Source organism: Ciona robusta, chromosome 11, assembly GCF_009617815.1.
Source record: "Ciona robusta chromosome 11, ASM961781v2".
Lineage (NCBI taxonomy): Eukaryota > Metazoa > Chordata > Ascidiacea > Phlebobranchia > Cionidae > Ciona > Ciona robusta.
Window position 1 is genome coordinate 7,648,513 of NC_143245.1, and position 23,317 is coordinate 7,671,829.

The 23,317-nt window shown below is 37.2% G+C and overlaps 3 protein-coding genes across 6 annotated transcripts; 2 read left to right on the forward strand and 1 right to left on the reverse strand.

Annotated features, from left to right (window-relative positions):
* Nucleotides 1–513: 513 nt before the first annotated feature.
* On the reverse strand, nt 514–15,363 carry LOC149729008 (uncharacterized). Of its 3 annotated transcripts, none has more exons than XM_089887516.1 (19): nt 14,721–15,363; nt 14,104–14,241; nt 12,938–13,048; nt 12,484–12,535; nt 11,968–12,058; nt 10,362–11,524; nt 9,736–9,868; nt 9,190–9,345; nt 6,904–8,654; nt 6,395–6,543; nt 5,998–6,079; nt 5,096–5,142; nt 4,694–4,780; nt 4,343–4,446; nt 3,832–3,990; nt 3,144–3,356; nt 2,615–2,729; nt 2,030–2,151; nt 514–1,691 (listed from the first exon to the last, which is right to left on the reverse strand). In XM_089887516.1, the coding sequence occupies exons 1-19, from the start codon at nt 14,812–14,814 to the stop codon at nt 1,449–1,451; spliced, it is 5,010 nt and encodes a 1,669-aa protein (XP_089743642.1). In that variant the 5' UTR covers nt 14,815–15,363; the 3' UTR covers nt 514–1,448. The 3 variants fall into 3 exon arrangements, with proteins under 3 accessions (XP_089743642.1, XP_089743641.1, XP_089743640.1); XM_089887515.1 differs by having other exon boundaries at nt 6,904–8,651; nt 9,190–9,348; XM_089887514.1 differs by having other exon boundaries at nt 9,190–9,348.
* A 1,937-nt stretch (nt 15,364–17,300) lies between these two features.
* Nucleotides 17,301–20,178, forward strand: LOC149729009 (cytochrome P450 2D15-like). Its single transcript, XM_089887532.1, has 4 exons — nt 17,301–18,291; nt 18,513–18,649; nt 18,909–19,097; nt 19,450–20,178. Exons 1-4 carry the CDS (start codon nt 17,421–17,423, stop codon nt 19,858–19,860), a joined length of 1,608 nt encoding a protein of 535 aa, XP_089743658.1. The 5' UTR covers nt 17,301–17,420; the 3' UTR covers nt 19,861–20,178.
* Nucleotides 20,179–20,253: 75 nt separating this feature from the next.
* Nucleotides 20,254–23,269, forward strand: LOC149729010 (JNK1/MAPK8-associated membrane protein-like). Of its 2 annotated transcripts, none has more exons than XM_089887574.1 (6): nt 20,254–20,469; nt 20,723–20,894; nt 21,594–21,803; nt 22,074–22,255; nt 22,614–22,690; nt 22,969–23,269. In XM_089887574.1, the coding sequence occupies exons 1-6, from the start codon at nt 20,406–20,408 to the stop codon at nt 23,212–23,214; spliced, it is 951 nt and encodes a 316-aa protein (XP_089743700.1). In that variant the 5' UTR covers nt 20,254–20,405; the 3' UTR covers nt 23,215–23,269. The 2 variants fall into 2 exon arrangements, with proteins under 2 accessions (XP_089743700.1, XP_089743701.1); XM_089887575.1 differs by having other exon boundaries at nt 20,319–20,469; nt 20,723–20,926.
* Nucleotides 23,270–23,317: the final 48 nt, after the last annotated feature.

The window sequence follows — 23,317 nt, forward strand, 5'->3', positions numbered from 1 at the left end:
CTATATCCGTCTTGTTATTACTGGTAAGCTTTTAGGCGCTTCAATATATTTATTGCACGCATTTACTTTCACTAAGAATAAATACAAAACGACAGTTGAACCGACGGAATTTAAACTTGTCACACACAAACGTAAAGCGATGACGCATAGCGACGACAAAACAAATTTAAATTCGTGCGTTGATTTAATTCATAGAAATAGTAAATCATGTAATTGGGGAGCATTATGGCGCGGGATTACTTTTTCGCCAGCTTCACTTTATGTTGGTTTTCGTTATTTGGAAACAGTAATAAAGATTGTTATGTCGGTTATTAATTAGTGTGAAAATATCCACGCGCGTGGGATATTTAATCAAGCAATTAAAAGCATAGGCCGATGCACATTCTGTTCTACATTAATTTTAACCAGAGTACTCTGGTTTTTAACTGTATTTTTACACTCCACTAAATGCAGTTAACATGGTCAAACGTCCATCGGTTGATATTCTAATGCAGATTGATCAATAAGACATAATTTGCATTGTTTGTAAGTTTATGACGTCAGTGAAACCAGAATCACTGCTTTTGACATTGTCATGTTGCAAAGCAAAACCCCCATAGGGTGTTATTATGTAATTGAACAAGTAAAAAATGCATAAAACAATATAGCTATACATGGTTGGAAATTACCAAGCGAATATGGAAGTGCATTTAAGATGTAAAATAATGATATTAAGACAAGATATCCATTTGAACTTAAGATCTCATTACTAAGGCTGGGGTGCTAGATCTAACATGCAATTGCTACAACTTTGAGCGCATTAGTTCGTACACACCAATGTATAAGCTATGTATAATATATACAAGCATCAGCATAGGCGTTTGTAGTTAGACTTGCCTAATTCATAAAAGCCAAATAACAACATAATCGTGTAAAGACAAAGAAACTAAATTGAAGATTAGAAAAGAAATAAAAAGAAGTTATTTGATAAAAGGCAGCGTGATAAAAAGTCATTTCATTAAAAAAACAACAACAAAGAACTGGAACTTCTGTATCATATGGGTTACTTAAAATTAAGAGTGTACCGTAGGCTGCTCCTCATGGTTTGGAAAATTACGGTTAATCTTATACATCAATACCTGAGTCTCACATCAGTTCATTGCATTCAAACCCCCAACACTCAACACTGTGTTTCAGTCAGAAATAAAAGAAAAATTGGAACATTTAAAAGGTATGGCACATATATAGAGGGCTATGCATGACTGTGTGGAACAAAACCAAAGTCAGGGCTGGATTTATAAAACCAGAGATTCTGAAATTATAAGTTATTTCAGATAATCAATTAAAGATTGCAATTTGGGTTTAAAGACATTGAAAGTACTGTATACAGCTGAGGTATACTTCAAATTTTTACCGAGCTTCCAGAATGGGGTTTAGATGGTTCCGTATAAATCCACCCCTGCTTGAGATTAAATATTCCCCCCAAACCTTGGGTACGGGTGGTTCATCCCGCTTGGGTGGGGAGGGGGTAACATAGGCGGGTTTGTCACAGTGGGAGCTTTGAAACTCGGAAGATTAAACGCTGTTGTGCTCCGTGAAGGGGGGTGTTGTTGGAGCGCTTCGGATCTTTTCCTCGCCTCCTCTTCACGAAGCCTCCGTTTTTCTTGCGCGTGCTTCCCATGTGTCTTCATGTGAGCGTTACGACTTTTAACCTGCATTTAATGAGAAGGTTGTGATGAAGTTTGCATGTACAGATGTATGTGTTGTGCTGAATAATGGTAATTAGAGTTCTCCCAACAAGCATGGTTATTATTTCATGGATAAAGTTTACCATGATTTTAACAGAAATCTAATGTCTGTAATGTATGTTCTGCTGAACTGTGTGTTGTTAAAATGTTCCTCTGCTGAAATAACTGTCTTTTAAAAATTCACGTTCAACCACATGAATACATGAACGAATAAAACTACGTTTATCCTCGCGATGCCGGAAAAGGACAGCCATAATAACACAGGTGTTTGTTACGACACATAGACTTGAATATAAAGTTACCTTAGCAAATGACTTTCCGCAGACGGGACACGAGAAGATCTGAGGAGGAGGATCATCGGATGAAGCAACGGATGCTGGAGATGCGGCCGGTGATGGACTATCTATCTTCGGGTATGAACGAACTAGGGGAAGATTAATATTTTACCCAAGAAGTGAGCAATCAACTGTGTGGGTTGACTGATTATAACCCTATCATCAGTGGCGCAGCCATGGGGGGGTTTAGGGTATCGCGACCCCCCCCCCCTTTTAACCAAAAAAAAAATTAATTTGAAAAAACTATTTTTGAAATTTTTTTGATTGAAACCTCTTATTTTTTTTCTGGCTGTGCCAGTGCCTATCATGCAAGGTATATTTCACAGTTATTATTTTGTTTAAAGGGGGGCTTCCTAAACTGAGGGTCGCGTAACAGACCAGGGGTTGCTGAGAGCACTAATTTATATATATCGCTTATTATTTATATATAGAGTATATATATCGCTTTTACACATAAAAAAGCTGTGTGGAAAATTCAAGAATATTAAAAGCGAGTAAAATAAAGCTGATTTCAAATTAACTCTCTTTATCCACACTACAGTTATATTGTACCTGTGTTTGCTCTGATTGCCTTCATTGAAGCATTTGAAGAAATGTTGAGTCTTGATTGTACGTTATGTTGTTGTTGCATGGTGACAGGGATTTGCCATGGGAGGTCTTGTGAGGCCTGGGTGTAAATATGTAATTGATTCGTATCACAAAGTAATCTAATTTTTAAGTAATCTTCAGAAAAGAATCTAAATTTTCAGTAGAACTTTATTCCGACATCTTTCACAGAAAAAACTTACATTTTAATGTATTTCACAATTATTTTACAGCAATTTCGAGTAATATAGTAGGGTGGGGGAAGATGGGACACCTTTTCAATCTATTTTCTTTTCCAATTTGGTAGTAAACAAACATTTAACGATTTTTTATAAAACATTATCCTCACGACTTCCATAGACCGTTGTTAATTGTTTAAAACACGATCGGGATATTTAGTTATTATGTGTCAAAGGTGTCCCATCTTCCCCCACCCTACTATACAGTAAGCCTGGTAGTTACAGCACATCTGTTCAAAACCTTCAGTACAACTTACATTATTCCCGCATCGCTCATCATCTGATGAAGAAGCTGAAGCGCTCAGGATTTCCTTCATCTCTTGATGGTTGGATGTTGCGAGACGAGTTACGATCATTTTCTCATCCCCTTCCTCCCCTCTGTACCGACGAGGACGCTGGATCTTCCTTCGATTCCTCTTCACGATGTGGTAATATCGATCTACACATTCAGATGTGCTGCGCGTTTTTACCTAGGGATGGTGGGGTAAGCTTAGGGGTGACTTTTAAAACAGGGGTGACACTGTATCGGTATTCGGTACATAGGTGAAAATTTCACGTTAAGGGTACATAGAGTGACTTTTATGTTCATCATGTTTTCTGTCATCTTAAACTATAAATTTAACTGCAACCCTTTTTATTAGTTTTTGTTACAACAATCTAAACTTGGTTGTTTGTAAGAAATGTTTATTTTTTTTACCCAAATTCAAAATATTTCATGAGTTTTACTATATTTTCTAATAATTGTTTAGTGCCAGATACTTTGTTAAATCTTTTTATTTAAAAGACTAAATACAAAAAAGTAAAAACCACAAGAGAAATAAAAACAAAATACCATCTTTAAGATGACATATTTAACTCTCATTTTTTAAGACTTGTTTAGGACCACACACTTTGTTAAACTCTATTTTCATTGAAAGGACTAAAAATCAGAAACAAGCCAGATACCATTTTTGAGATGACATAGAAATCCTTCCTGTGTTCCAGCATTCCACAATCGAACATCTTTACCTCATGAGGGGTCCATGGGGTTCCCGTGTGTTTACCTGGAGCTGTGGGGGCTGGAGGGGGTTTCCCTTTAACCCTCAGTAAACACTTCACAGTTGACTGAGAAAAATTAAAAATAAAATTTTAGACCAAGGGTTTTCAAATATATTATTTCATTCACCATATTAGCTTCAATTTTACTATTTCCCCCCAAGATGAAGTTTGGTTCGTGATTGACGAATGTAATTTTAGACAAAGAGTAAAGTTATTTCTTTTCTAGGTCGATGGAAAACATTTGACAGTTAACCGAAGGAAAAAATGACATTTTAGACTTAGGGTTCTTACCAAATCAACTGTAATTTTACAATGTCCCCCCCGATTCTGTTACAAATCAAAACAAGTAACAACTATACATGTTACATGTCATATGGTTTATTTATTATCCAAATATTTCATATCACACTTCACCCACCAGAATATCTCCTTTATTCTTAGACATACAGTGCATCGCGTACTCCTTGTTGGCACCACCATGCATCACAACAGCCGAACATGATAACTCCATCAAGTTTTCCACTGCAAGAAATTGAACTTTTTTAAATCATTTCTAATAAAAAATATTTTTTGTAACTTTTGTAAATTAAATTAGGAAATTAAACTTAAAAAATGTTATATTAAAAAAAATGCAAGTTAAAAAATTTACCTTTTCTAAATTGAACTTTTTTAAAATTTTGATAATGAAATTATAAAATTGATAGCGTTATCGTTAATGACATAATTATAAAATTAAAGCTGCGACAAAAGTGTTAATATGATCACTCACAGTGTGTTTCCACTTGTTCATCATTTGGAACACGGTCCCATACTCGATCTGCCTTGTGTTTTAACTTTAATTTGTTCGATGGATTTTCTGCGTGGGTCAAAACATGATTGTTGTCTCTATTTCCTAAAAACTAGGTTAGCGTGAAGTGAACTTATTTTGTTTCATTCGTACCATAATTATAATTCTTATTTTACTTCTACATGCTGCTAGAGTTAATTACCCAGTAATAAAGTTAATAGGTTGCACTTTGCATGTATTGAAAAAAAGAACTACATTTTATAATACCAGTAATGATACCATATTATTCTATGTGGGTAAGGTCACGTATGCCAAGTCATAGGTCTTATGATTTATGCCAGAATTGGCCCATTACCCCAATTACTAATATTAATGACAACTCACCTCGATTTGGAAGGTTAGCTTGGAATCGAAGCCCGATGTTTATTTTGCTGCAAATAAAATATCGCTGTAATTTTACACTTTTATGTTATCTACAACTATAGGTTTGTTGATATTAAGCACTTTGTAACCCTAGTGTAAGAGTTATTAGATTTTAAAGGGCCTAAACACACCTCAAATGTACTTCGCTTTAATCGATAGAGTGTGTTTTTCTAATTCCAACGACACCTTACTTGTTTTAATTGGTTCTGTATAACCAAAGATATTCCAGCTCAAACACCGTGAAATTCAAAAAACTGATTTGAAAGTTGCGTGGCGAAAAAAATTGAGAAGTGTACTACCCACGTGACAAACACGTAACAAAATTGTTGAAGCGTGGCCGCTCTCATTCAGAAAGGCGAGAGGCAGTGTTTTTAACGAAAAACGAGAGAACAAAAAAAACGCAAAAAAGCACAAAAAAAACGCAAAAAAGCACAAAAAAAACGCAGGTTTCGCTTTTACGAATGAATCAGTCACGTGACTAGTACGTTCCTACGTCACAATCACGGAGCTCGTAGTAAAAAAAAGATAGCGCTAGAGATCACTGTTTGAGGACGAATATCTCCGCCTATACTGGACCAATTTTGATAAGCAAAGTATTTTTGGAATCAATAAAACGGTCGCTTTATGAATTTACCATAAAAAATAAAAGTGACGTGGGTGTGTTTAGGCCCTTTAAACTAGCGGTTTCAAAAATTGTGGTATCATAAAAAACTCCAGGGGTCGCCGAAAGTTCATCAATTTTACAAAAAGTACTGCACAAGTTATACCATTAACTGTGAAGAGTTGTGGAAAATTTTAGGAGATTGGAAGGAGCAAAAAGTTGGAAAGCCCTGGTTTTTAGCAAACCACCAAATGAAACTTACGGTTCAGTTGACCTAATACATTCATCATCCATTTCCAAACTTTCATCTTCCTCTATTATGGGAGGGATTGTCTCCAAGCTCACTGTGGTTAAGATGCAATGTTACAATACTGTAATATCTGTGGTTACGATATGGTTAGCAATGTTAGCATGAAAGATATAATGTTAAAAGACTGTGATATTATAAAGTGGAGATAACAATGGGCTTTCCTATTAACCACAAGGTACTGCTGGCACTTTTGCAAAAATGAAGAAAAAATAAATTAATCACTAAGCATAAAAATTAAAAAAAAGTCAAAAAAAGTAATTTAAATGCTTACTTAAATACTTTAAAGTTAAAATAATTACAAAACATAAAAATTTCGAAAAAAGGTCCAAAAACATATTTAGTTACTCACTTTGCCGTAGAAACTTCACAGAAGGGGTGACAGGAGTTGTACAGTAAAGCCCCGACCCAGCTCTTATGGGACTTAACATGGGTGGTGGGGTGTAGGGGGGGATCTTATCGTTACCACCATTATAACTTGAATTGCTATCTCCACTTGTTCTGTAAGGTTTGGTTTGGGATGATTATTTAATATTTTAAAATTATAATCTAAAACTTACAAAGTTGGGATGAGGTACTTCATGTTTACATTCCCTTTTACTGTCTTATATGGTGTGAACAGAGCATAGGCTAAGGCTATATAAGTATAACCGTATCCATATCCTCATGACTTTTATAAGTGTTGTTAATTGTTACAGACATTGAGACATAATTAGGAAAATGTAAAACGCAGCGTAAACGCGGTTTTAGGCTTAAACTAGGACGCTAGTATGTCATCTCTGTTCTAAAAGTTAGGGTGGAATGTCACTTCAGGGCCCCAAAGGTATTTCATGTTATCGTTAAGCTTATTAACCAACTTACCTTCTTCTGTGCCGAAGGTGGCTTTGATAGAAATGAGAATGCGCTCCAGAGAGAGGTGTAAAAGTATTCACGCTTGAAGGTATAATTAAAGGGGGTGGTTTGTGTCGCACCCTCGAATCTGAACGCATGACGCTCGGTTTACGAATAGGTGACAAACCCTGGTGTGTTGGACGAACTACTTCGTGCTTAGGATGGTATAAATACGAGCTTGACTTTAACAACCTGCAGTCAGCAGAATGTCGTCTGCGTCGAACACGACGCTGTTGGACAGGTTTTGGTTCAGCCCAAATTTCCGCCTCTCTAGTTTTTGCCGCCGGTTTTTCAACAGTTGTTTTATTTTCCTTTGCATTATGAGTTGCTGTTACGTTCACAGTGTTTCCTGCAACGCTCGCTTGCAATTTGGTGTCGGTGTCAACCAACCTATTTGATTGACTGTCTTTTTCAGCTGGTTTATTGAGCCGTAGCTTGACAGCAGGAACAGGGCTGTGTAACATCTGCTTCAAGATACTTTCATTAGAAGCCTTGATGAGATGCGAGCCTTCGCTGTGATGGCGTTGACGAAACGGACGACTAGTGCTTCCGAACATCGATCCTGTAGGAGTTCCTCCCATCATGGAGTTGGGAAGGATCTTGCTCGGGTTCGCAACGTTCACTGCTTCCCGCATCAGTGGATCATCATATGAAGAGAAAGGTGATGTGCTGATGGAAATAGGACGATCACACCACGTTACTCTGTTGTAGCTAGCTGGCTCTTCAATTGATGACTCATATTGGTTATAGTCCTGTGGCTTGTGATGCACAGGTACTGTCACTGGGAGAATAAACGGATCGTGTCCAGATCTGATGGGGGATGAAGTCTCCTGCGTCACTGGGGAGTCATCGTATAAAGCTTGAGGTTGTTGAGGTTGGTTTTGTTGCCCTGTAGCGATCCACTCATCACTGTTGGAGGGAATCGATTCATTTACTGAGTTGTGCATCTCGTTTGGGATGAAGTGTCCTTGGATTTCATGTTGCATCCCAAAGTCCTGGAGTTGGTCCCTGTTTGCTGTTGCTACAGCAATGGAAGCAAGTTGGGAGAGAGAGTTCGTGCCCATTAATCCTTGTGCGTTGTATTGAGCAGGGAAGGGCATGTCTGAGACAAGTTTTTGTGGTTGCTCCACTACATATGTCTGTGGGGTTAAGGTCTCTCTTTCCTGGTTGATTTGTGGATTACCCAGCAGCATATCAGGAGGTATTAACCCATGCTGTGTGGAGTTGGAGACTGGAAGGTTGAGATTCCTTAATGGTAAAGTTTGTGTAGGGTAAAGTGGGTTGTATGGGACGTTCTGTGCAACCCCTACTTGTACGTTATCAGTTTTAAAGTTCTGGACTTCGTTAAACCCTTGACCCAACATGTTTACCATGGTAGGCTGTTGTAGAAGCATGCCAGACTGCATGACATATGCTTGTGGAATGGCCTGTGGTTGGTACATGTTGTATTCAGATCGCGCAGGATCTGTTTTAAGCAGTGAAGCAGCAGTGGCCATTGTTAGCAATCCATTATGTGGTTGATTGTCAACTTTCGAACCCACAGAACTCAACACAAACGGTGATTGAATCACATTGGTGTTGGTGGAGTAATGCAGTGAGCCTCCATTTAGTGGTGGGTTGTTGGGAAATATATATTCACTTTGTGGAAGCTTTGCAATAGATGACGGGATGTTGGGTTTCAATGCGAATTCTGCACGGGAAGAAGTAATATCCTTGGCCTGCTGAGATAATAATGTAGGAACAGCTCAGTAAAATAATCAAACATTTATTACTAATAGGCTGTGGGATTTAGGCTTTACCTCAACATATGTGTGCTATTCTATATGGGTGAGGTCCTATAAAAGGCAGACCAGGGAACTTGGGATTTAGCCCAGAGTTGGCCTTTAATATCCTCGAAAATGGAAAATTAAAAGCAAGGGCTTATTTCACACAGATAGGCTAGCCATTATAAATGTTAGGTGGGAAAATTTGCTACTATTTCTGCAACACAAAGCCCAGAGTTGGCCCAGTCCTTTAATATCCTTGAAAATGGAAAATTAAAAGCAAGGGCTTATTTCACACAGATAGGCTAGCCATTATAAATGTTAGGTGGGAAAATTTGCTACTATTTCTGCAACACAAAGCCCAGAGTTGGCCCAGTCCTTTAATATCCTTGAAAATGGAAAATTAAAAGCAAGGGCTTATTTCACACAGATAGGCTAGCCATTATAAATGTTAGGTGGGAAAATTTGCTACTATTTCTGCAACGAAACTTACTTTTTTGTCATTTGAACTGTGCACACGCATGTGGCCATTAAGAGCAGGTGCGCTGCGGAAGGAATGACCACACAACGTACATGTGAGACTTCCATCAGAGTTTCTGTGGCCAGAACTACCACTGCTACTGCTACGACGTGGCTTGCCGGGAACCACCTGCTGTACATTGGGTAAGGTTTATGGAATGACATGAATATGCTGGAGTAAGGTTAAAACTATTATGAATAACACATGTCTAGGCAGGGTTGGCAAATGTCTGCCTTGGAGATTAGCAATACTATGTGGTTAATGTAGGAGTGTGGTATTATTTGCTTAAGTATATAGATAAAGTAGTTCGTATTGATAACTAAGAGTTTGCCTAGCCTAGATTATCAAAACAAGTAACTATGTTATTGGAGGTATATATTAATAATAATACTCTTATATATATAAAAAACTTGAACACCAATGTTACAAGTATTTGTCAACAGTCAACACTTATGTAGACTTAACACCATATTCCCTAAGAAGTTCTTACTCAATATAACAATGATAAATAAGCCTAACCTTAACAGGGGATGAGATTGGAGTATGTAAAGTAGTTTCCAGCATAACTGGACGGTTTGGTGTGAAATTTCCACTTTCATTTTGGTTGCTGACATAAGTATTTGCCTCTGTACATTGAGAAAGGATTGGATTCCTGTAAAAAAAAGTAGGGAAATATTTACTAGCTTTTCTACACATGGGTGTAATGTTTTGTAAGTTAAACTGAACATTTTAGGTAACCCATTTTTATTACTGAAAATTTTAGGTAACCCATTTTTATTACTGAAAATTTTAGGTAACCCATTTTTATTACTGAAAATTTTAGGTAAACCATTTTTGCTACTAAACAATTTAGGTAACCCATTTTTATTGCTGTTTTTAATATGGATGTCATTATTGACAGTAACCCATTTTTATTACTTAAAGGGTTGGGGGTTGGAGCTGTCAATCTAATTTTTGCATAGCACATACAAGTCCTGACATATGTAATACCATCCATATTAAAAACAGCACATTAGCATGCTAGATGGTACCACATGTCCAAATGCAATCCTAAGCAATACAATTACAAGAATAATTTAAATTATGATACCTATACACATTAAAATCCAAAAGATTTTTCAATAATGAAACCACTTTCGCCTTACCTTGAATCTAATATCTCGGTCTCCATCATCTGTTGATACATTGCATCAGGTGTATTGGAAAGTTTTTGGACATTTTTCGAGTTTGAAAAGTTGATGGCAGATGGACAGAATGTTGTCATTGGGCTGATGGGTTCTTGCTTCACTGAACCTTCTGCTGGTAAGCAGTGTTGGTAAGCAGGATTAACATTGGAAGGGGGTTGGCACATCGTTTCACTGTTGGGTTGGAACTGAACATATTGCTGGATGAGTTGTTCATTTTGTAGTGAATGATCGTACGCAGGGGGAGGGGTGGTTCGCGTAGTCCGTTCTTCTTGTTTGATCTGCGTCAACCTTTTAGAGAAGATTCTGCTCTTCATGTGATCGTCAGGTGTCGACTTCTCACTTTGCTCCAGGAGGACTCTGAGAGCAGCAGCTGCTTGTTTATCCCGATCGTTTATTGGGGCTTCGTCATCAAGAGCAGTTTCGCTCACGCTACCTGTAACTGACTCCGTGGAAAAGAACCTGCTCCTTTGCTGATTGTCCAACTGATGTTCAGGATGATCTAATGGGCTTTTCAGCTCCGGTTCGATCGTTGTTTTGGGTGGGAGAGTGATCATAGGAGGTTTTCTCTCTTCCGGAAGACCAAGGAACTCAAGCTTGGGAGTTGACCTGGCTGCTTCGTTTTGTTGGAGGATGAACACAGGGCTGTCTTGATGGGCAAAAGTGATGTCTGATGCGTGTTTTACTTCCTTTGAGGAGTCAATGAAGCTCCAACCACCATAAGGATTAGGGATCGGTATTGTGTTGTTTATCTGACGAGTGGATGACTGTTGGACAGTATACGACTGAGGAGTTGTTTTAATAAAGGGCACAGTTTGTGTTGTACGCGCGGTGGATACTTGGTTGGCAGAAAACGGGTACGAGAAGACTGATTCTGATTTAAATGTAGAATCAGGTGCGTGGTCGTCACTATGGTCTTGTCTCAAGCTTGCTTTGATTGCTAGTTGTTGTAGCGCGTTGCTGCTTCCGTGTCTAAACGTGGCTTCTTTTTTCTTCTCCTTCTGCAGAAGTTGTTGTTGCTGTTGTGCACTGTGTGCTAGTAGCTGCATGTTGTAGTGATCTGGTGGAGGGGAGGCACTGCGGGGTTGTTTGGACGTGAGGTTCGGGGCGTTGCTCTGTGAGGTCTACATGGAAGTATATGTTTATAATTATCAGTCGTATTTCTATCAGCAAACATTAGGAACCAAAATTTGTTTATGTCTAACTATCCATGCTTCCCATCCAGTTGAACTTTGGTGCCAATGCTGTTATAAATGTACTGATGTAATACCCTCAAATACAGACAATAAGATATTTTTCTGCTGTAAGAAAATTATAGCTAAGAGTAAGATATCAAAGACACACATATATATATATATATATATACTGCTAAAGCACCTTTGAAGTAAATTAAAACAGGTAATATTAAACAACAGTAATAAAAACAGTAAAGTAGGCATGTGCAAATAGTGGCGAGCCAGGGTCAAGATCATTTTTGTAAAAATGCAATTTTAAACCCCCCCTTTTTGCTGCGACGGTGCTTACAAACATATTGTTTAATAGTAAGACAATGTACAACATTTATCACCTTATGCGAAGTTCGGTTCAAATCACGCTTTGAAAAACCGACGACAAACCCTTTGTTTTCACGAACATATGCACTACTGGGAACATCAGAGCTGCAATGATTAAAAGAAATAGTAAAAAAGTGTATGGGTTCCCACCTTCAGGGTAATAGCGACCAATAGAAAGGCTAACCATAACTCTGCTTAAATCTCCGGTCCCATTGTGCATCAATTTCCACAATATAATGTTAGGCTAATAGATAAAAATTAACAACCTTAAACTGAACTAGACTGTCACTCAAGTTTAACCAAACCATTTCACTTAATACAGCATGGATTTTAACAGCAATTTACTAAATAAAAATGTTATATAATATAAGAACATTGTATCAAATATGTGGTATATGAGACTCAATGAAGCTTGGGAACCATGGTGTATAGGTTGTTAACCTTTTGTCATACTGCCCATATAACACTTTACAAACTCTATATGAACAAGCCACAAGGTACAGTGGGAACATCAACCATCGACCACTTACACAGAATATGGGTTTCCATTGTTCGTCTCTGTCTTGCAATGCAGGGAAAAATCTGGAAATGCAAAAATTAGAGGTTAAATATTAGGAGACCAAAATATAAGAATTCCAATACTATGTGATATATGTACATTGATATGTTTATCTGGAGAAAAAAAGATAGTTTGCAAATTTGCAGACTGAAGACTTTATGCAATGTTTTTTAAGTATTGTTAAATGTAACAGTAAAATAGTAAAATTAGTTGCAACTTTGCATTGTAAAGTGCCGCCCTAAATGCAAAATGAAAAAAATAAACCAACTTAATTGAATATTACTTACAAGTTATGGTGAATAAATTGCCACCAACTAAATAGACCATAGCTATAATAGGTGGTCAGGTGCCACATATTTTATGAGTGACACTAAATTGATTGCTTGCACTGTAGTCTGTGATGCTGTTTGAAAATGCATCCTCACCTTTAGCTTTCGAAGTGGCAATGGCAGAATCACGCTGAGTGCAATTGTTGTTGTTGTAGCCTTCTCTACTACCAGTGTCAATTATAAGGTTGGATGAATCGGGAGAAAACTCTGGAAAGATAATGGGTGTTAAAATAAATTCTTGAACTTAGATATCAATTTTGAGAATGCATTGCTTAGGTGAAAGTGTGAGTGTATATGGAGGCTTGAAGGACATCAATCATATTACTTGACAGTGAGCATGAGGTGTATAAATACATTATATATGCCTAGTGTATAAGAAGACACCTATGTTATAACTCGACAGTGAGCATGAGGTGTACAAATACACCATGTGTGTGTGGGGTATACAAAACTACCCATAAATTGTGAGGAGAAACTTCTATCTTTCTAGTAACTTTGCATTCAATCCAATTTAAATCAAGATCCAATATCCACTTCCTAGCATTGAGGATACACATGATGTAATCACGCATAAGCACATTCAATATAATATGAACAACAACAGCAGTTAAACACATTAATGAACTGGTTGGACAATCTTATAAAAAAAGGCAATGAAAGGGTTAAATGTTCTTTCTTAACTTGTTTGATGTAAACTAAAAAATTTCAAGGTGATTGAACTTAAATTGATAATTAAAGTAACAAGTATAGTTATAGGACTTTTTTGTAATAAATAACATAGGACTTTTTTGTAATAAATAACAAATGACCTGAAAGAAACACAACCAAACTAGCAATAAGAGACAATCTAACTGCTTAATTTATGGCTGTGAATATTGCATGCATTCATTAATTAGTGTATAAGCTTTAGCTATGACTGTAACTATGTTTTATTTAAATTCCAAATAAAAAAATACATAAAAAAACAAATATATACTTTATAACAACAGTCAACAATATAAATGAACTTCTGGCAAATTTTTATGATTTTAAACTACCAGGCACGCTAATTGGTTTCTAATAATATTACTAGCAGCAACAATATTTAAAATGAATGTAATCTAGCTGCAGGTGGCTGCTTCTATACTATATGGGTGAAGTTCCGCAAAGTTAAACTCCATGGGACATTAGATTTAGGCCCTGGGTGGCCTGTTACAATAGGATTGGCTTTTTTAACAAAACCCTGAAAGCAAACCATACATAAAATATCACCCCCTTGTTACCTGGCATATAAGATCCCCCTTGTTCTTCAAATAGTTGATAATCGTCATTGTTTGCCTCAGTGAAGCTTCCTTCTACCTCCATGGATGACTGGCTGGGGTTTGCAGACACAGAGTTTGGAGTCCTTGGGCCAGAGTGGTCTAAATTTGGAACAGTTTAAATATAGAGCATGTAAATACATGTATGAAATACAATTTATACTAGGAGTTAAAGAAGTTGGATAATAGTTTTTCACTATATTGAGTGGTGATGGGGAAATATTATTACATCACGTCCAGTGTGCAGAATATGACTTTCTGACAAGATATTGAGCCTTGTAGAAAATGGAAAAAACATTAAAAAAGTAATAGATAATAGATATATACATATTTTGTCAATGTTTACAGGTATATATATCGAAGTTCTGTATAACCAAAACCTTGTAAAACAATTGTGTGTTACAGGTTAATCACAACATGTATAAGGTGGATTCTTTACTACCGTTATTAAGTATAGGAATAAATAAACGTAACTTATTTATCATCTGGGCCACAACAGTAGTTAGGGGTATACACTGGTACTGATAATTCTTCTATAAGTTTAACACAACAAAAAGGTACAAAATATCAAAAGTGCGCACCAAATAAATGTGATAAATGCGGGTCCTTATTTGTAAGCAGCATGTCTTTTTCATCTCTCTTCAGAACTACCATGTTTTGTGAGAACTCATCCATTTTGAGGCAATAATAATAAAATACTTAATTAAAAACAACAACATTCATTTTAGTACAGATTGAGTGCAGTGCTTCTAAGGAAACTAAAAACTTTGATTATGTTAGCTAAGTTATGTAGCCTCACCATATTAAACCGTTACGAATGTGCGGGCGGGGACCTAAAGTCGCTGGTAACACTGACTAAACAACTTTACAACAATATATATATATAACACGGAAACATTAAAAGTGTAAAGTTATTAGTAATACCGTTCCTACATAAATGTAAACTTTGGGGTATTATTATATGTGTCAATTTAGAAACATATAAAAAGACCGTCTAACGTAAAAGCATCAAAATTAGTCATCACACCTTTAATCTAGTTTAAAAACAAATCACGTACGCAAGCATTTCTCGGCTATATTTGACTCGAACTACCGCTACTTTCAAGTCATATAAACTTACTAAATAATAAACTGCATGTGGTGTATAATTCTTTGTTTATTTTGATAGAATCTGAGCTAAAACACAGCCGATACTTCATTGCAAAATTGCAGAACTTTATTTTTTCACCGCATTGCTGTAAATTGACGTCAGGGCTGCAAGTTCCACGTACGGGTGCCTGCAGTGATTTTTTAACAAACTTTAGGGGAGTTGAAACCGTTTAGTCACATATTACCCTAAATAATTGTAGAATTTGTATAAATTGTACACGCCCCTGTTTACTCTAACCCTCACTATTTACCTAAAATCCATGACAAAATGTATTCTCAAAAATTAAAGTAACGCATAGATCAAAGAGATTTCATAAATAGACTATATGCATACCGTCATACAATTTTGTTGAAGTTTAAAAACAGAGATGACGTTGTTGCTGTAGCGGTTGACTGTGCTCAGTACACTGCAATGCAACGTTCACGATTTTGAGCACTTAACTGCGATGTATGGCGTGTTATAGTTAAATGTAACTTTTGCGATGGGGGTAGCATTGCAAAGTTTTAGAGGTATTCCGAAAAATAGAATTTCTGGCAAAAATAGAAACACTGCGCATGCGTGAAGTATAGTGGCGCATGTGCATTTGTAAAAAAATAGTTTTGCACTCCGTCGATATAATCGCGTACATTAAACACAGAACATCAAACATCATACTTGGTGTATTGACACAAATTATTAAACACACAGAATCCATAACGGTAGGTCAGTGATTGTGGTGAGTTACATCCTCAATCGGCGAAATTTGCCGGTTATAATCTTAACTACTATAGGAAGCATCGCCATGATAGGAAGACTACAACTCTATGCACGTTGCCGGGCAACGTAGCGTATCCCAATCAACAAAAAAAAGGGAACTGTATGTACATATACACCCTAAACCAACTTTTTAAATATTCAAGCAGTCTGTTCGAGGGCTATAATTGCTTTATTCGACCGATATGTGCATTTATAATGTTTACACCAAGTAACTTATTAAATTTAATACGCTTTAATATTGGCAGCAGAACTGCACCGCTACTCGCAGTCAAACCGCAAACAAAATAGATGGAGATACCAAGGACACGCAAGTTATAGCAAATAAACTTCAAGGTTTACATAAATGTTTGCTGCTGTGTATTTCACACATTTGGTACCAGACACGGGAATCAGACACGTTATACACCTTGGCTTAATAGAACCTAAAGGTGTTTATTTATGAACGAGCAGTATAGGATACGCCAATGAAGCATTCTTTAAAAATCGCAGGTACTTTCCGATACAAGCCCAAGTTTAACTTCGTAGGCTCCGCCCCCGAGGTTAACTTAGGTCAGAACAGAGGTTACTATAGGTCGGGGAAAGAACGGTTGCACTTGTTTGCTTGGTTGAAGGTTATCAACCAGAACGTTAAAAACAAGTAAGCCAGGTATTTGGTTGCAGTTGTGTGGAAGTAGTGAGATAGGCTGGTATAGTAGCATAACACGCATCAATTGCAGCGAGTGTTACAACCCTTTAGTCGTAATAAATACAGTAGGGTGGGGTAAGATGGGACACCTTTTCTTTTAACTTTCTCGTCCCAGTTGGAGAAGACGAGACACCTTCAGCACATATTATTCAAATATCCTGATCGTGTTTTAAAAAATTAACAACGGTCCATGAGAGTTGCAAGGATAGTTTTATAGTTCTTTGAGTGTTCTTTGTTTAAAAAAGGTGTCCCATCTTCCCCTTGCCCACTTTGTAATACTTTTCGATTGTCCCGCAAAGTAATATTTTAAAATGAAAGCATATTGTGTGGTTCTTGTTTAATGTAGTCCTGAATAAAAGTATATATGCGGTTTCGAGATTGGGTAGAATGGGCCCACCACTTTGGGATAAATGTTGTTTGTATATCTTCACGTTCGGTTTAAACGAATAAGCCCGAAGGTTAAAAACCCCATATAGTTTATTATATGTAAATCAAGCGGCAAACATACGCCGCTTTATAGGGATTCTATCCCATGCGCGATCGGTTCCGCATTTTTAAAGAGATAGATTCTTTATTGCTATTGCGCAGTTTAATTGTCGCTTTTAATATTTATACAGTTAAAACTACTACCGCTCCGCTGTGGTATTAAATAAATATCCGAAGTTTTAATTGGCTTTAATTGGAATCAAGATGCTTGATATATTACTGAGCTGCATACGGGCATGGTTCAGCACTATAACGCTGTCTATTATCGTCTTTTATGTGACGTGGCATTACTGGAATAAAAGGACACCGGGAAGTCCCCCTGGGCCCCGGGGTTTCCCCTTTATCGGGGCTATTACGTCAATTCGGAAACATCCCGAACACGTCATGACAAAATGGAACAAGGAATATGGCCCTGTATGTATGGTGAGACTTGGCTTCAAAGATGTATTGGTGATTGGCAGCTACGAGGCAGCGCATGAGGCTTATGTTAAAAGTCAAGATTTCTTGGATCGACCGTCGCCTTTTGGCCTTGAGATATTGGGCGGTGGGTATGGGCTTTTCCCCATCGCTTACGGCTCCTTCCACCAAGAGCAACGTCGCTTCGGGCTCAACACGCTCAGAGAGCATGGGATGGGACGAAGGGTCCTCGAGTCAACCATTCTGCAGTACGCTGAGGAGCTTTGCGACAGATTAGAAACGAAAATGAGCGCTCCGGTCTTGCTAGACCAGGAAGTATATATCGCAGTATCGAGTACCATCGCACACATTGTGTTCGGTCATAATACGATGCAAGACAGCCCAGAGTTTCGTGATATGATCTTATGGATGCTTAGGCCGAATACAGCGACAGTGCTTGCCGGGATTCTCGTATTCGCTCCTTACTTGAAACATCTCCCGTTCTTCCGTGGCGTCCACAACGACAGCAGAGCTTTAAGGCTTAAACTGGAAAGTCTAAATCTAAAAGAAGTGAAGAAACATGACAAGACCCGGGACCCGTCAGATCCGAGGGATTTCATCGACAGCTTTCTGAACGAGATGGACAAACGTAAACGAAAAAACTCGAAGCAGGCAACAGGTAAAGTGTTCATATTAGGTAAATTAATTAATTGCCGACGCCATATATGCACAGGTTAGCGTTCTTGCTTCTAGAGACCATAGCTAACAGTATCGAGGCTCGACGCTGGTATAACGGCGGTTTGTGTGCTATGGACAACACCTAATTAAAATTTAATGGGTTGTCGAATCTAAACTGTCAGCCATGTATTATTTCAATATCTTTGTTCTTCTTCTCCGCAGAAACTCCATCAGAAAACCACCCCCTTCAAAATGGCAACGGAGTAAGCAAAGATAATGACGATAAAGATTTCAAAGGGAAGATTGATCCGAACTGGGAAACTTATTCGTCGTTTAGTGACCAACAACTCGTGTCCATGGTGAGTGAGAGAACATAAAAGGTGTAGCGACCACGCTTATTCTCTCCCAATTAAATGTAAATCTGTTTTTAAGTGTAGTCGTGTTTCAACAACTGTGGTTGTGTCGCTATATAAAAGTTCCAACCCACTTTGAAAGTTGAAAACTTTAAGCAGCTATAAAATATTGCGAATTGATGTTTACACCAATTAAGTTCCCCGTTTAGATCAATGTATCGATATAAATATATAACTTATACCCCGTTGCTGTGAAATGGTACAGGTCCGCGACCTTTTTCTTGCCGGAACCGACACAACGTCCGCTACAACTTGTTGGATCATCTTGTTCCTCTGCAAATACCCGGATGTACAACGGAGGATGCAAAAAGAGATTGATGACGTAATAGGGGAGAATGGCATCCCGAAGTTGGCGCTCGCGGAAAGGTTGCCTTTCACCAGAGCTGTAATACAGGTAAAGGGTTAGATTGTTTCAGTTGTGGAAAAACCAATAATGAGAAAGTTGTTTACGTTTGAGTCAAATTAATCGACCCTCGCGTGACAACGACAGTCGTTATAACACGGGTTTTATGTTTCATAGACCTTGTGCCTGTTTTGTGTGTATCTCATCATTTGGGCAACCCATTAGTGACCAACACGGTTGTACCAATTACTATAAGTATCTTGTTCAAAGAAATACACGTCCGCCAACCGCAATAGTAGCAGTGTCGAACCTGGAATCCATATCCTCTGCGCTAGTTCCGTGTCATTTAAGATTAGGTTAAATATAAACGACGGTATCTAACCATGCACCACTTCCTTAATAGGAGATGGGAAGAATTCGCCCCAACGTTCCACTAGCCGTTCCCCATTGCGCGTCAAGGGATTCGACATTAATGGGCTTCAACATACCCAAAGATACGATAATCATGACCAACATATGGGGCATACATCACGATGAGAAAACATGGAAGGATCCGTACAAGTTTAATCCTGATCGCCACTTGGACGCTGAGGGCAACTTCGTAAAGTCAAACCACGTGATGCAATTCAACATCGGCCTCCGTAGTTGTTTAGGGCAGCAACTTGCACGCATGGAGTTATTCCTCATCACAGTTACTTTGTTTCGAAAGTTTTTCATTGAGCTTGAGCCGGGATGCGATATAGACATGGAAGGAGAGAGTTTGGTCTCCCTGCGACCTTACCCGTTTAAAGTTTTGCTCACAAAGAGAATTTAACTTTTCAGAGAGCCCAATGTAACTTAAAGCGTTCCATATTTACCCCCATTTTAAAATGTATAGTAGGGTGGGGGAAGATGGGACATCTTTCGTTGTATTTTTTGTCCTATTCGGCAGTAAACCAAGAAACATTCAACGAATTATAAAACCGTATCCTCACAACTCCCATAGACTGCTGTTAACTGTTTAAAACACGATCAAGATATTATGTGCTAGATGTGCCCCGTCTCCCCCTACCCTATATATATAAGTGTGTACGTATATGTATATTTAAGTTGTGTGACTTGTAGCGGGCGCAAATTCAACAGAGTCAACTAATCAGCCGTTATTACGTTTAGGATTACCACTAATTTAATTTAGGGGGCACTAACGGTATTTATAGAGAGTTAGCTTGCAATAAATATGAGAGAGGCAGGAGAAAAACTATCTAGGAGAGAAACATACGAAAAAAAGAGTTTGCAGGGGTCTTTCGACAATTGAAATCACACATACATAACAATATAAATTGGGCCAGGTTTGTTTTGAATTTGAGAAGTATTAAAGTTATGGAAAATTTATTGGAATTATGTTCTGGGAGGTACTGTGGACGTATTAAGAACGAATCTAGCGGTAAATACGATTTTGTAACAGTGGTAAAACTCGTAAGGCGGTTATATATGCTAATACTAGCACCCGGTAAAAGTTTGCTCTTGCTTATAATATTAAATAAATAAAACTTCTGTGTTAGTGAAGAATCCTCCTATACGTTATCTGTTAACAATTAATTCTAAGTACTAACCACCAACGACCAACCTAATTTGTAAGATACAAAAAGATTTTTCACTAGTTCCTGTTAAACAAAAAAATCCCCTTTCATTTTCAGGTTGGAGCGACTGCACTGCTTGTCCAGTTGGTTACAGATCTGATGATTTAAAACTTTGTCAGAAATGTGTGGATTCACCAGACTTATATGAATGGATGTATCTCGGGTTCATGGCAATGTTACCTCTTACATTGAACTGGCTGTGCATTCTAATATACAACCACAAATGGAGGTATATGTTACTTTATGTATCCGGGTCCTAATGTAAGTTATAATTACTGTCTACTTGGTTTTCACATATTGCGTGTATAAACATTTAAAAATATATTTGGACCCCTAGTAATAATTTCCTCAAAACTGACCCTGATCTGATCTTGTACTCTTTATTGGTTCAAGGCTCGTCGCTGCTACCATTGTGGGCGTATGTGTCCTTGGGCAAGACACTTAACGACAATTGCTTCAACCCAGTGGTCACTAATGGGTTGTCCAAATTATCAGCCATACATAAAAAAAATGAAAAAAATCCCCCCAAAAAATAATTACCCACAAAGTAACATACATGGTAACTCGTAAGCTGGCACGAGGTGTTAAACCCGTGTTATAACGACTGTTGTTTTCCGGCCACGCGAGGATAGTAAGTTACATTCATTCATTCATTTATACTCAGAGAGTTGAACGATTTTTTTGTAAAGAAATACAGTAAGGATCTGGTACTACTAAATCCTACAGACCAAAATCAAGTCTAACCGATTGTTTTTTTAATAAACGATATATATTTCCCCTAAATGGCATCATCAGTCTTTTATTCAAATTGAATCCAGTGCCAGATCCTTAAGGTTGGAACCTCCTTTTATAAATTGCTGTCTACACCCCTGACTGTACACACCCATCACAATACATTTAACATAATTTTGCTTAATTTGTGTTACAGTTCTCCAGCCGTTATCATCCAAATGGTTTCTTCCTTTTTTGAAAGTTTCACTGCAGCAATACTTTCCTTGTTAATATACGAACCAAGAGGCTCGCTAACTCTTCTATCGTGTAAAGTGGTTCAAATATCTGACTGGTACACTGTCTTCTTCAACCCGACTATTAAATACACAACAACTGTCTTCTGTGCACAGGAAGCAGTATATCCATTGTAAGTCGTTCTATTCTGCATATATATATATATATATATATATTATATATAAAACTTTCAATTTACAGTTTTCTCAATTTTTTTATCCGTGGCAAATTTATCTTTTGTTGTTTAAATTAAATATTTATTAAAGGGATAGCACATAAAGTATAGTTGGGTTAATTGTAGCACCAAAACCAAAACAAACATTTTGTATAAATAAAGGTAAAATGCAGCGTACATTCATATTCTACATAAATCACATAAAATAATATGATTCCAAATTTACAGATATTCAATAGTGTTTCTATGTTATTTATTCTCGTTGGCGATGTTGGTTCTGCTTCGTCCGATCGCATACTCGCTGTTACCTAAACCATCACGGAACAAATTGTTCACAAAAACTTTGTACGCGACACTTTACTTTCACCCTATACTGGTTGCAGTGCATGCTGTGTGTGCTGGTCTTCTGTGTAAGTAACAACAACTTATGTAATATTTAAATATCGAATATTACTTATAGTGGGTTGGAGACATGTTTTCATTATCTATTTTTATTTTATTTGGTGGTAAACAAAAAATATTTACAGAATTATAAAACTGTATCCTCACGAATCCCATAGACTGTTAACGTCTCTTAAAGAATAATGTTGGTCGTTTAAAAAATGACCAGGAAATATGGGAAACTAGGTGCTAAAGTTAATCCATCTTAAAACTTACATTATTGAAAATGTTTTTTTTTTTCGGAGTTTTCTATATTAAGCACATCTTTCTGGTTGAACTAAAAAAAACAGAATGTTATGTTATAACTTCATCTTATATTTGTTGCAGATTATTCTTACCCATATTTAACAATGTTCACAACAGTGCTGGCAACAGTGACATATTATGTCAAATGTGATGCAATGGTAAGTAAAACTATATTGTATTTATATTATCGATTATGAAAATAATAAAATATTAATGTTTTGAATCATATCTATTCTTTGAATCATATCTATAATTACTCTAGTAACTAGTTCTGACAACTCATTAATTGTAAACTATTACCTTTTCCCAATTTAAATCCTTGTTCCATTTTATTATTGTTTAAATAATGGCCAATCCTATTGTTTTCGAAAAGATAAAAATGATGTTATGTTAACGCAAACTGCTACTTAAACAACAACAACAACTTTTTATTTAGACGCTCAAGAAAATCCTTGATAAAGATTTAAGCAAGCATATCTTCGCAATGGTTTGGCATCTCCTTACATTGTGTGCTGCTGCCGTCTCCATCATTATCAGTACATATACATTTCTGACTTGGAAAAACCTACTTTTTCTCCTTTGCACTCCGTTCCCAATGATATTTTTCCTTCTTACTGAGAGATTCTCAGATCCAACCAACATAGCCCAAGAAATGGACATGATGAATCGTAACACCGTGTAAACGTAAACCACATGACACTTCATTTCAAACTTATAATAAAACAAAAAACAAATGATTTGGACCTCTATGTGGAAATGTTTTTCTATTCTGTTCTACATGGGTG